We start from the raw sequence: 12,674 nt of genomic DNA on the forward strand, positions 1-12,674 counted from the left end.
AGAATACCCACAGACTGAAGGGTCCAGGCTCACAAAATATGGACCAAATGTACCAGGATTACTTGTGCAAGAGTAAGAGCTGACTTCTACATTTATTTCCAGCTCTCCCACACATGAACAAGGGCATAGAGTCAAAACACCAAGACAGGATTTGATTCCTGCAGATAAGGGCTCCAAAGGTTTGCATTCCATCCATTATTTTGCAAATTCTTCTGTGGTCTCTGTTAATGACATTAAGCAGGTGCTTACAAGAACTTTTGCAAACTAGAGATGAGAGCTGTTATACCAGCAGTTTCTGGTAAGCAGCTCTGAGATTTGCTTATGAAGTAAACAAGGGTTGAGGTTCACAAACAGCCTGAATAGTTTCCAGGCTGTATATAAAAGCTGCCCTGCTTTTGAGAGTGAACTGTGTTTTTTCAGTCGACTGTGACCTGAACTTTTTTTCACATATAGGTAGCCCAGCAGAGTACTTGTTCTGTCCAGGATTTCTGGATGCACCATTTGTCTTGCACAAGAGGTCACTGTGAATGCACAGATGAAATGTTTATTGTAAATACAGTCAGCAAGTATAATAAACAATGTACCTACTCCAGTGAAGATGACCAGAGTGTGTGCAATGTCTTATCACATTTTGGCTGTCCTTTACACAGGGCATCTGAACTGCACAAATGTCAATGATTCTAGAGAATATCTGAACAGAAACACATGTTCTGATCTGATGAAGCCTGGACACTGAAGCTCCCTCCTGAAAATCGACCTTTGCAAAAGTTTATGGAAGATATTGACTATATCATAACATTAGAAACAAAACAAACCCTCAAATTCATTTCAAATTTAGCAAGATGTGTTTAGTAAAAAGGGAATGCTACTCAAGTTCTGAGTCAAATGGCAAGGAAGCAGTTCTGTTGCTCTGCAGCACCATGGTGGTAAGTGCCACTTCTCTATCAAGCCTGGGCTTCCACTTCTCTTTATAATACAATACTATTTTAGTATTCAGATTGTACTTGTTTGTGATTTCTAAAGCCAGTCAGAATTTGAGCTATTTTTCCAAAAATAGAGTAATCAGCTTAACATATGATATGTTGTTATTTTTTTTTTTTCAATGCCACATATGTATAATGGTCCTAAAGCTCTGAGACTACATTACCACTGTTGTCTCATGTGTGGAGGGACAAGTTGATTTCTGTGCTCTCATATGACATGGGGTGGAATGACACACCAAAGAAAGTTCATAGGTACTGTTTCTAAGGAGTTAAATGTATTGACTAGGTTTTGGAAATAGTTGGAATTTTCCTTTACAGAAAAAGGTTGTAGCTGCTATGTTTTGCACAGGGTTTTTCTGCTGTAAAGGAAACTGCAGAAAAAGTAAATAAGTAAATATGAACCACAGAAAGCATCCATCTAATGGCTGCTGCTTTTGCTACTTGGGGTCTGAAAAAATTACAAGGGAGGTTAAAATAACCAGCAGTTGTATAAGAACTACTTAAGCCAGCATCACATATGGTATATTAGCAATTTAGGTGGATTTAATGAAAACTGAGACAAGTGCATACATCTGTCATCAGCCAAATCTACAAAACATTTTCCTCAGAAAATGAAATGTAATGATATAAGCATTCATCTGTAATAGACTTATAACAACTCCAAATGGTAAAACTAGTGCTGCTTTAATGTATTCTGTGAGATAACGCTAAACATACAGACAATTTCTATGACAATTACCTTGAAGAGAGCAGATTTTGTGATAGGTCATAATCAAGCACACATCCTTGGATTAACAACACCAAAGTAGCGCATACTTCTGTAAGTCACCCTGTAATGCAAAACCAAGTGTGATTTGTCACACCATTTCAGCCTCCATTACAGCTAAGACAGTAGTGTGGAATTTTTCAAGCTTCATTGGACGATTATTAAAATGGATAGCACTAGCAGGCATTTTAAAGAAAATTCCCATCACTTGCCAAGTCATGCTCTTTGAAGTATCTGCCAGTGTGGGAGGGATGCATGGTCTCAAGGGTCCCTGTGTTTCACGGTCATCTCAGGCAGGGGGCTGCAAAGTTCATTAAATGATCTTATCTCGCTGCTGGTTCTGTTCAAAATAGCCTTGATATGATGAAGGATTTATGTTACCCCCACTTCAAATAAAAAGTACCGAGGGATGCATTTCATTATTGCCCTGTGACACTGGAGAAGCCACGGCTGCAGTGGTAATATTCCTCATTTCTTTGTGTCATACAGAGAATTTATTTGCAAGAAGAGTCCTGCTCCAAAGGTAAGGAATTATTTGTTTATTGTAGTGAGTTTTCCCTAATAATGTCAGCAAGAAATGTGTTTGTTCTCTAACTTTGATTCTTACAAAAGTATTTTCTAGGAAAGATGAGAGTGTGAGGAAAATGCCAGGGAAGAGTGCCCAGTTTAACAGAATTCTAAGGAAGCTGAGTAGCATTGATACAGAAAAGATATTTACAGATAATTTCCATGTCACAATCCTGAATAAAACACTAAGAGATATGGCTGTACATTCTCAGCTGATGGGCTAATGCTAGCCAAGGTTACACACACACACATATCTCTCAAAGGCTTTTTAACAGTGAACTGCTACTGTGAGGCATTTTAATTCAATGGTAGACACCTTCACCATTCAGAGGATAGGTTTCTCTTGCATGTTTTCTCTGAACTAGATGATCTAATAGAGAACATGAGCCCTGGGCAAAATTTATCTTCTTTGATCCTACACCGAGTCTTCCTGTACTCAAAAATCAAACAACAAAGCAAAGTGCATTCAAGATCTTTGACTAATAAATATTAATTTATTCTATATACTTGATCTTATTAATTCAGTAGTTCATAGGAGCAGGCTTCAAATGTATCCAGCAGTGGCGAAAGTCTAATGATCAGAAACAATTTTTGATCTCATGAGCAAACTACAGCCACTTTAAATAGGCCTCAGATACTGAAAATTATAAGTCAATAATAGTCAGACAAATCTATAGAAAGCTCAGGAAAAACATCTGGGCATTTTTTACTGTGTATCACTTTTGAATACCTGTTTGCTTATTGCTCACCTCTGTGCAACTGCCATCAAAGTCTTGTTTGTGTGTGCTGGTGGCAGGATGCTTGGGAATGCAGGCAGCCACCACAGACAGTCAGATGCAGTGAGTAGGAAAACCTGGGTAACAGAGGGGTGAAGAAAAGATTATCCAGGGATAGTTTAGTAATACCTGCATGAGTGCAGGTTTGGGCACCATAATGTGAAAAAGACATTAAGCTATTAAAGAGCATCCAAAGGAGGGTAACAAGGATGGTCAAGGGTCTGAAGCAACAAGGGTCTTATGAGAAGCAGCTGAGGTCACCTCATTTCTCAGCCTGGAGAAGACTGAGAAAAGAATCATTGCAGTCTCCAACCTCCTCATGAGAGGAAGAGGAGGGACAGACGCTTATTTCTTCATTCTTGAAACCAGTGACAGAACACTGGGAATGGTATGAAGCTGTGCCAGGAGGTTTCAGTTGGATTTAGGAAAAGATTCTTTACACAGAAGGTGTTTGGGCAGTGGAACAGGATCCCCAGGGAAGTGGTCACAGTACCAGCTTGACAGAATTCAAGAGGGATTTGGACAATGCTGTGAGGCACATGGTGTGATTCTTGGGGTTGGTGCTGTGCAGGGTTGGGAGTTAGACTGACTCAGTGATCCTTGTGGGTCCCTTCCAACTCAAATTACTCCATCATTCTATTAAATGCAACTCAAGCAAGAAGTGGAAAGAGACTTTCCAGATGGAACAACAGAGGTGGGGAAACCAGACAGAAAGGCATCTGAAAGAACAGGTCCAAATCAGTCAGGTTAGGCGGGAGGGCTGGCAAGGGAGGTGAAGAGGGCAAGAGAGGAAACTCAAGAGACATGATGTCAGAGAAGGGAAAAACAAAGGGACCATTCACAAAACCCCTTGGCTGCAAGGCTGGGGGAGAAGAGACAGTGCAGGATGTAAGGCAGAAAATAGCAAAATATAAGAAACAGGCACGGAAGCAGAACTTGCATAGCAATAAATGAATGGGTTACCTGTAGGGAAATGAAAATATTGATTCCTCAAGTGCTTTGTTCAAAAGATTTTAAGAATTTTAATCTTCAGCCAGAGGACTTCTGAGCCCTCTAGTGCATAAAAGCAACACACAGAATCAGTTCCCTCCAGTTTGATAATGCCATTATTCAGGTGTCTAATATCCAGAGAAAAGTGGAAGCAGATGAAAAGGACTGAAGCCCACTAGATGAGAAAGACAGAATAAAACACAGTGCATGGCATTCAAATGCATTGATATTGACACTGTAGTAGTATGAGATGCAAAACCCATGTAGCTACCACAAGCCTTAATATGTTTGTTAGTCTGTCATAAAGGTATCATATGAGCAGAAGTCCAAACTTTCTACCACTACAAAGCATTTGAAGAAAAACTATTCTCCTTATTAGAAAAAATAGTCTCAGATCCACCACATTTCACAGAAAAGCAATAAAATTTTGTGGGAATTAGGAAAAAGGATAATGATTGAATAGAGACTGCTACATAGTGCTTGAGTGAAAACATTTTCAAATTTTAGAACTGTTTAACATGCCTGTTAGAAATAATTTGCTAGATACACACCTGTAACTCCTACTAGTGTTGCTCAGTCACGTGTCAGTTTGGCTGTCATCTTCATGCACAGAAAATTCCCAATATGTGGAGAAGTCAAATTAAATTGATTGAAATTTATACCCAGAGAACAACTCCCTGACTGAATACCCTCTGGTAAGAGCATGTCCTTCAGATTCTGCTAAACTAGGAATTACTGGTGGCAGAATAAATAACTTGCCTAGAATTCCCTCATTTCACAGCAAACTCCAAACAATACTGTTTACAAAGGAAAAGGATAGATAGTAATGCCAAACTGCAAATGAAAATAAAATCATACAGTACACATGGAAAATCACATATCTTTGCTGATGAGATAACTAATGAGGTTTTGGAAGAGACTGGGGCAGTTAGGGACTTGTGTGCACCAGAAGACCATAGCAGTCTTCCCCATCCTCAGGCTGGTGCTCCAGATCATCTCCTCCTGTCTCTGCTCACAAACAAGGCAGAGAGGAAGAGGAAGCTGTGAGAGCAAGCTGTGAGAAACCTCTCCCACAGGTAGCTCATGGGTGGCTTCAAGGCTCAGGCTGCTCATGAGATAAACTGCACTGTGCAACATGCCACACAAACCAAAAGGTACAGTGGACTAAACTAAAGCGCTCTCTTCTGCCTCTGAAGAGTTTTAACCAGGGTCTGGACACCCAAGTTAGACTTGAAACCAGCATGGTTCCCCTAGGCAGGATCTCAAAGGAAGCATCAGTCAGCCCTTTGAGATGTGAATTACTGCCAACTGCAGAAGCAGAAATAAATTACATATCCTAGACCCAAGGAAAAAGAGGGAAATCATGAATATGATCACTAGTCCTATTTTCCATAATCAAAACAGATTTCTGATTGTTTTTACATCAAACTGTACCATTACCATAGATAGTGTTCTCTCCTGATGTTTTTTTTTTTTCATTCAATGCATATATAACAACCAGAGTCACAAAGCATGATCCAAGAAAAGTCAGAACAATAAAATATTATATTATTTCTAGGGAAATGTATAAAATCCTGAAAACTCTGACTGATTGTGCTTTGTAAGAAAAAAAAGGAGAAAAAAAAGCTCTCCTGACTCACTAAGAGTTTTGTAAATTTTAAAAATACATTTCCTATCACAATGTGTTCTCCTAGAGGAAGAAAATCCACACCTTTCTGTACATTTTTTCTTCTGGCTAAGAAACTTTTGACTCCCAATTCTCTCCATGAAGAAGTGTTTCTGGTGGTAGTGTTTTCTCCCAGAAACAGTGAGTTTCAGCCTCAAACTATTGATTTTTTTTCTTTCACAAAGAAGTCAAGATGTCACATCAAATTGATCTTACATTCTTCTTTTGTTCTACCAACATAATTTTTGACTTATATTACTAGTGTGACAGCTTTTGTAACTTTGTAAGACCTCCTTTAGCAAATGGAGGCTAGATAATACCAACCTGCTCTAAAATTATTAAATCTAAAAATAAGCAATCGTCATTATCATAAGTTGGATAAAGCCTTCCTAGAGTTTATCACATTCTTCCTTTCATTTGAGAGCACCTACATTTGTTCATTGGCTTGCAACCAGGCCTCTGTCAGAGAAGATTACCAGAAAGAGCCTTTCATTATTGTTCTCTTGAAGGATTGTCACTAGAGGCTTAAAAAAAGATTATTTAGTCCTAGCTGTGGCAGGGAGGTTTAAGTCAGAACTAACTGTAAGGTCTATAAAAGTGCATCACAACTCCCTATGTGCTTTAATAGTATATTTCTGCTCACCTGTTCCTTCATACTGAGATTATTTGTTCAGGCTGCTTTGGAGGCTGCTTCCATGAAATCTTTTCCATTCTTCTCTTTCCCTGTTAAATGAGGCCCCTTATCCTAACTACTCTGAATGAGGCTTCAAGGCATGAAAATAAACTGTCTCCAGATGATAACTGCTGCTGCAAAGTCATGATACAGGCTTAAGTCCTGTTACACTCCTCTGAAAACATCTGAAGTAGGAGGGAAAAATAAGATAGCTAGAGAAAGAGTGATAGACTTAGTCTGATATCCCTGACTGCTCACATGCACTGAAGGTTTACATTTTATGAAATGGATGGCAGGACAGAGGTGAATTCAAACATCCATACACATGATGCATAAAGGCAAAAGAAACCATGTGAATTATTTCAGTGGAGGTATTGTGCAGTTCTTTACAACCACCATGAATGGGCCCAAACAGATAGTTCAAAATATAAGGTAACTTAGGATAAAGTGATTCTACAGTTCAGAGAAGCAAATGCTGGAATATTTACATATTGTGTTTATCAAGAACATATAAGGATCAGTAATAACGCAGAAATTATGATGTGTTCAGTAACTTTGGTACCTAATTGTATATATTTGAGTGTTCTCCAGCCTTAAGGGAAATGAGAACAAAGAATATTAAGAACTGACAAAGAGAAAATTTGACACCAAGATATCCATTTATTAACACCATATAAAGGTCAGGAAAGAAGAATGACTTGGACAATGCTATTAGTGTACCTGATCAAGCACACATAGAAAATACCACAGATGATAGACAGAGAAAAGTACTAATTCCTGTCTCTGCTCCACTTCACACCCCTGAAAAAAAAAAAAGTTCCCAAAGCTGTAATGGGTAATATTAAACACACTTTGTGGTGCCAACAGAGAACATTCTTCTAAATACTGCCAGCATCAGATGTAAAGCAAATGCCAACGGAAACTACTTCCGAATATCTCTTTTAGTGGCTTTAAATTTTTTCCTTGTGATATTTTGCTGTGGGAGCAGATGTTGGAAAGGCACGTCTATAAAATGCATTAAATCCAGTACCAAGAATGTATACAATCAAATCAGGAGACATAACATTAAAAACCAGTAAAGGATATATGTATTCTGAAAGTATATGCTTGGGCTCAATTACACCTCATAGCAATAAGTTCCATAATTTTGCCTTATTCAGGAATGATATTTGCCCTCATATATATGTATATAAAACATATATACGTGCATCCACAGTATGTTAGACAGGAATTCATTATAATTCAGAAGGATGAAGCTATTATGCTTTGCTATCTCTTCTGATGAAGAAACCTGAAGACATTATTTCCTGGCAGTTTATGTTGAAGCTCCAGGTATATAGGGGAATTTTTCTTCCTGCACTCCAGGAAGAGTTATTCTTGGAGATTAACTCCTAGGGTGGAAAGTCCATTAGTTTTACTTAGATGGCTTTTATCATAGCTTTCTCATACCTTTGAAGATTATTCCTAATACACAAAACATTTAAAAGGGTAGTAACTGCCACCTGGGAAGAAATATTTGGGTTGGCATTGATACATATGTGGATATTTATAGAATACATATATTTTATGGAAACATGCACTTGCATTAAGTGAACTTCTTGACCTGAAATTGGTTATCCCCTAGCACAGCTGGAGGTTTTCAGCAATACTTACAATTCACATTACAGACTAATGTCAACAATTATACATCCAGCTATAATTTGTAAAGGACCGGAAAATACACGCAGTAATTCTTCATTGCAAGAGTCGGGCTCAGGTACCGTGCTTCTATTATTTGGAGGCCATGAGCTGACATAAGAATGTTTTACAGGGAACCACGGGGGAGTTACAGGGAAATCCTAACAAAAAGGGGACCTCTTCAAAAGGGCTAATTTCATCCTCTGCTCACAGAGTCTTTATAATGTGTCTGTCAATTTTTCACAAAACAGACAATTATGTAAAGATTATCTGTTCCCAGTTTTGTGCTTTCTTACGATGCCTGGCAGGGGAATGGCAGCAGTTTCTTCAAGCTTTTCCAAGCTAGTCTTGAGGGGCTTGTTTACTATCTCTCTATGGGTCTGATTAAAATAAATTACAAATAAATTCCCTGAATTCAAACAATGCATGAGAGAGCCCTAAATACTTGTTAAAAAAATTAAATGTTCTGGAAAATATTATAATGGCATGTTCACACAAAAGCACACGGCAATTTGAAAGATATACTAATTTCATATTTAATGACGTTTTGAAAGTAATGATACAATTTTCTGGCTACAATGTGGCATACAGGGAATTTCCTGTTAGCCCACAAAGAGTCATCCTGAGCCAAATATTCTTTCCCAAGGATAAGATTCACTCCAGAATTTATTTTAAGATGACATTACCTAAAGCTGAAAGTACAGAATTGTCACAGATATACAAATACATTCAATGAATTTACTCTGATTTGAAAATTGAAGAAGAGGGGAAAATATTTAGCAAACAAAGTGGGTTTTACAAGCCAGCATCGTATGAAATTATGTACATAATTTTAAATATAAAAATTTTCTATATTTCCAAATAAAGCTAAGTGCCAGAATGATTAAAGGAAAACCATCAAAATAATAGTCACTTTAAAATTTTAGAGACATGAAAATAATGAGACCAAAAATCCCATTAGATATGGCCATTTTTTTTATTATTTTATTTGTGAGTTCAGTAAAAAGTATCCTAATTGCTAAATTACAGAATACAAGAGCAGTGTCCTGACTGTGAACATAAATGTCATAGTCAAGTGAGAGATATTTTAGGTACACAAGTAAGAATTCAGATCACTCTAGACAGCATACCCTCAAGTGTCAGAGCTAGGAAAGAAAAACTTAAATAGTGAGTCATGCCCACAGTTATCCTGATCCTACTAAAAAAAAGACTGTGTGACCCTAATGTTTAAAATCCAAAACATTGAGAATGTGCTTTAGCCATGAAAACAGATGAGGAACCAGTAACTTGTCATACAGTTCTTTCAAATTTTTCCTTTAGAGAAAATGAACAGCCAATATATGCGTCATGAAGTGCGAGGTTGTGAAACCAGTGACCTGAGGAACTTCTGGGAAAAGACCATTGAACAACAAACTCAATATCTACAAAATGAAAAAGAACGTCAGCGAAGAAGTGCTCTGACAAAGTGGGTAATCTGCATCCAGAAAGGTTACTTGAGTTTGCATTGCAATTTTTTTTTTTAAAGTAATACCTATACTTAAGTCATGCATTGAAATGTGAAAGTAATTTAGATTTATAGAAAATAATATAGCTTCCCAAATTAGGATGTAATGCTAATGTGTTTGAACCATGACTTCATAGGATGGGAGAATAATTCATTCTTGTTCCATAAATGAGTCCAAGCATAGAACTTAATGAAATTACCAGGACAATATTTAACACTGCAGACTTGTCTTGGACATAAAAGCTTATGTTTTATTTTAAAAAAACATGAACAGGCAAAAGCTAGCACAGATGTGTACCTGGCCCACTTTCCTTCTCTGTGGCCTTGCTTTCACAAGCAAACAGTTTGAATTATTTAAGATTTAATTTAATAATTAATAATTTTATTTAATTTAATAATGTTTAATTTGCTTATGGTTAGTCCATTATAAAGCAGATGGTCCAAGCATACTGACTAAGGCAACCACCATCCATAACCATATCTACCTTGTTCAGTCACATTCCCCTTGATGAGTCACTGTGAGAAAGAGCAGTCTGCAGCAAGATCAGCAGAGTTTTACTTCACATCTACTCTCCATAAGCTGAAGGCATATGAGAAGATATATACTTTTGTTATTTATCATATGTTCTCTTGAGATCATCCAGTGAGAAAGCAATTTTCCAAAGTCTTCCTCATAGCTATCTTTGCAACGATACTTGAAAAATTAAGCTCAAGGACAGCCTTACATTACTAATCCTGGTTGAAGGAACACTAGAATTAATTTCCAGCATGTTTTATCCATTTGCAAGAAACGTAATCTCAATGTTACAACTCCCCAGCTAGGAAATAACTTTTTTCTATTTGAATAAGTCTTTCTGTGGCATGTAGATACTATCAAAAAGAAAATAAAGGGCCACATATTACCGAAAGCTACCTGTTATGGGTCTAACAGAAGCATCAACATGTGCAGTGTCTCCAAGCTGAGCAAGGACAGAGGAGGGAGGCTGGGGAAGTGCTGGGTGATGTGACCCAGCAGGTGGCAGCAGGCAATCTCCAGTGCAGGTGACAAGTCACTCTGGCACACAGGCACGCGAGAGAGGGCACACTGGAGATGGAGATGAACCACAAAGCTCAGGAGATCCCTCACTGGGATTTAAGAGCTTGGCCTGAAGTGTCATACAACAAAGAGCTCTAAAGGGGCAGGAAAATTTGCATGAAATTAGGAAAAAGCACCAAAGAATATTATCAGTGGAAAAGATGGAGAGTATAAAACCATTCCGTGTAAAATTACAGGGACAAGCTGATCCATGTTTCTGTCCCTAGGCTCAGAAATGAATGGATGGAGAGGCTGGAAAAGCGGATAAAGATGTTGAGGACCCAGTCTGAAGACTCATCCAGCTGAAGAGCCCACCACACTCACAACACGTTTGGGGGGAAAAAATTCTGTTTTGTAGGAAAGTGTGACGCAAAAGCTGAAGTCAGCTTTACTTTGTAGCTTAAATGAGCTATTATTAATTAGCTGTTGTTAGAAGTTTCATACGTGAAATGTCAATTGCTGCTTTTAAGATTATGCATCTGTCCCTTCATTTGATAAATGGAGAATGTAGCACTCTGAAGTATTTAACCCTAATAAATCATGGTTCACTGACACGTAGATGCCTGGGAAAAGAGTTTCATTTCACAGTTGTGCTCTGCAAAAGCATTTCCTCAATATTTTATGTTTCTGTATAGACTGACTGTAATAAAATGAATTTAGACGGTTTAATGAATAGTAGAGATTTTAAATTTTTATGCAACACAGCCCAATGTAGACTAAGGAATATAGGACATGCAATTCCACCAGATACCACAGTGAAGCCCAAAGTGGTGGGAGCTACAGATCCTAGTTGCTATGTTAGAAGTCACCTGTGAAGTTGCTAACATATATGTATTGATAAACAGTCTCTGTGAGACACCTACAAGAGCTGCCTGATTAACCCACATTAACTTAGTCAAGCCATTTTAGCTACCATGAGACACTATATCAGCATTGGTAGGACAACTCTAAGCTCTGTTTCTGGTACCTGAACTGGCTTCTCTAGAGGTGGATTGATACCTCTGTTTCACACAGTAGCTTGGTGCACTTCCACAATTTTCTGCCATCATGAGTGACCAGCATGTTTTTTCTTCTAGCACTTTTTCCCTCTAAGACCCAGTATTTATTCCTTAAAGACCAGTACTTTCAGAATCTGGCAGTTTTCCTCTCACACATTTGTCATGAGTCGAAAACGTTTCTTGTCCCCTTCCTAATGCTTCATGAGGAAATGTGGCATTTCCTCCAACAATATGAAAGCATTTCAGTCGGGTGATGTAATCAAAGCACTTCCTCTTTAAGGTGACTGCTTTGTTGCCACTAAATGATTAGGGTAATGTACTGTAAGCTAAAGCATTGTTGTTTTGAGCATGCTAAAAAACTCTTCCCTGAATCGCTTAACCTTTTAGTCTCTTTTTATATGACTGTTTCACTGCCACTCTGTTAATTCATATTGGTTCAAAGCAAAGAACATTTGAATTGCCAGTGAGACAAGAAGAGAATAATAGAAGGGTTTGGAGCTTTACAATATTTCTAAAATCTGCTCTTCTTAAATCAAAAATTTGAAGTGTTATTTTTTCCCCTCTTTATCTATCACCTTTTAAATCTACTTTTGTGCATCCCGAGGCCAAACAAAATTTATTATGTGAATTTAAACACAAATAATGTTTGGAAGGCCTCAGGAATTCATAAAATCATTTAAAAAATTATGACCTTGGAGCACTAATACAGAAATCAATGTGTCAGCAGGTATGTCCCCAAACTTGAGAGCAGAGTTTGACAGACACCAGAAAAAAGTTGCTAAGCCCATGTTCTCGAGTTTATTCTTATTCTTAAGCAATTTTAAAAGCAACATCAACTGTGAATACGAAGGATCACATTATAATTACAGCAAAGCCGTGCTTAAGGAAGCAATCACCAGATAGTGTCGCAACTTAATATTGGGCTATAGTAAAAAAGTAGATTTCTTTGAAAATGTCAGTTAACACATTTCAATTCGCCCATCCCGGTCTATGTTTGGT

General features: G+C 37.8%; 1 protein-coding gene across 1 annotated transcript; it reads left to right on the forward strand.

Annotated features, from left to right (window-relative positions):
- The first annotated feature begins 2,184 nt into the window (after positions 1-2,184).
- Positions 2,185-11,237, forward strand: LOC131573347 (protein FAM240B-like). Its single transcript, XM_058827230.1, has 3 exons — positions 2,185-2,272; positions 9,421-9,563; positions 10,905-11,237. Exons 2-3 carry the CDS (start codon positions 9,424-9,426, stop codon positions 10,981-10,983), a joined length of 219 nt encoding a protein of 72 aa, XP_058683213.1. The 5' UTR covers positions 2,185-2,272; positions 9,421-9,423; the 3' UTR covers positions 10,984-11,237.
- The last annotated feature ends 1,437 nt before the right edge of the window (positions 11,238-12,674 follow it).

Source organism: Poecile atricapillus, chromosome Z, assembly GCF_030490865.1.
Source record: "Poecile atricapillus isolate bPoeAtr1 chromosome Z, bPoeAtr1.hap1, whole genome shotgun sequence".
In the NCBI taxonomy this organism is placed as follows: Eukaryota; Metazoa; Chordata; class Aves; order Passeriformes; family Paridae; genus Poecile; species Poecile atricapillus.

Coding starts and splice junctions, on each gene's coding strand:
- LOC131573347 (XM_058827230.1), top strand. CDS start 9,424: ATGAACAGCCAATATATGCGTCATGAAGTGCGAGGTTGTGAAACCAGT. Junction 9,564..10,904: donor CGAAGAAGTGCTCTGACAAA/GTGGGTAATCTG, acceptor TTCTGTCCCTAG/GCTCAGAAATGAATGGATGG.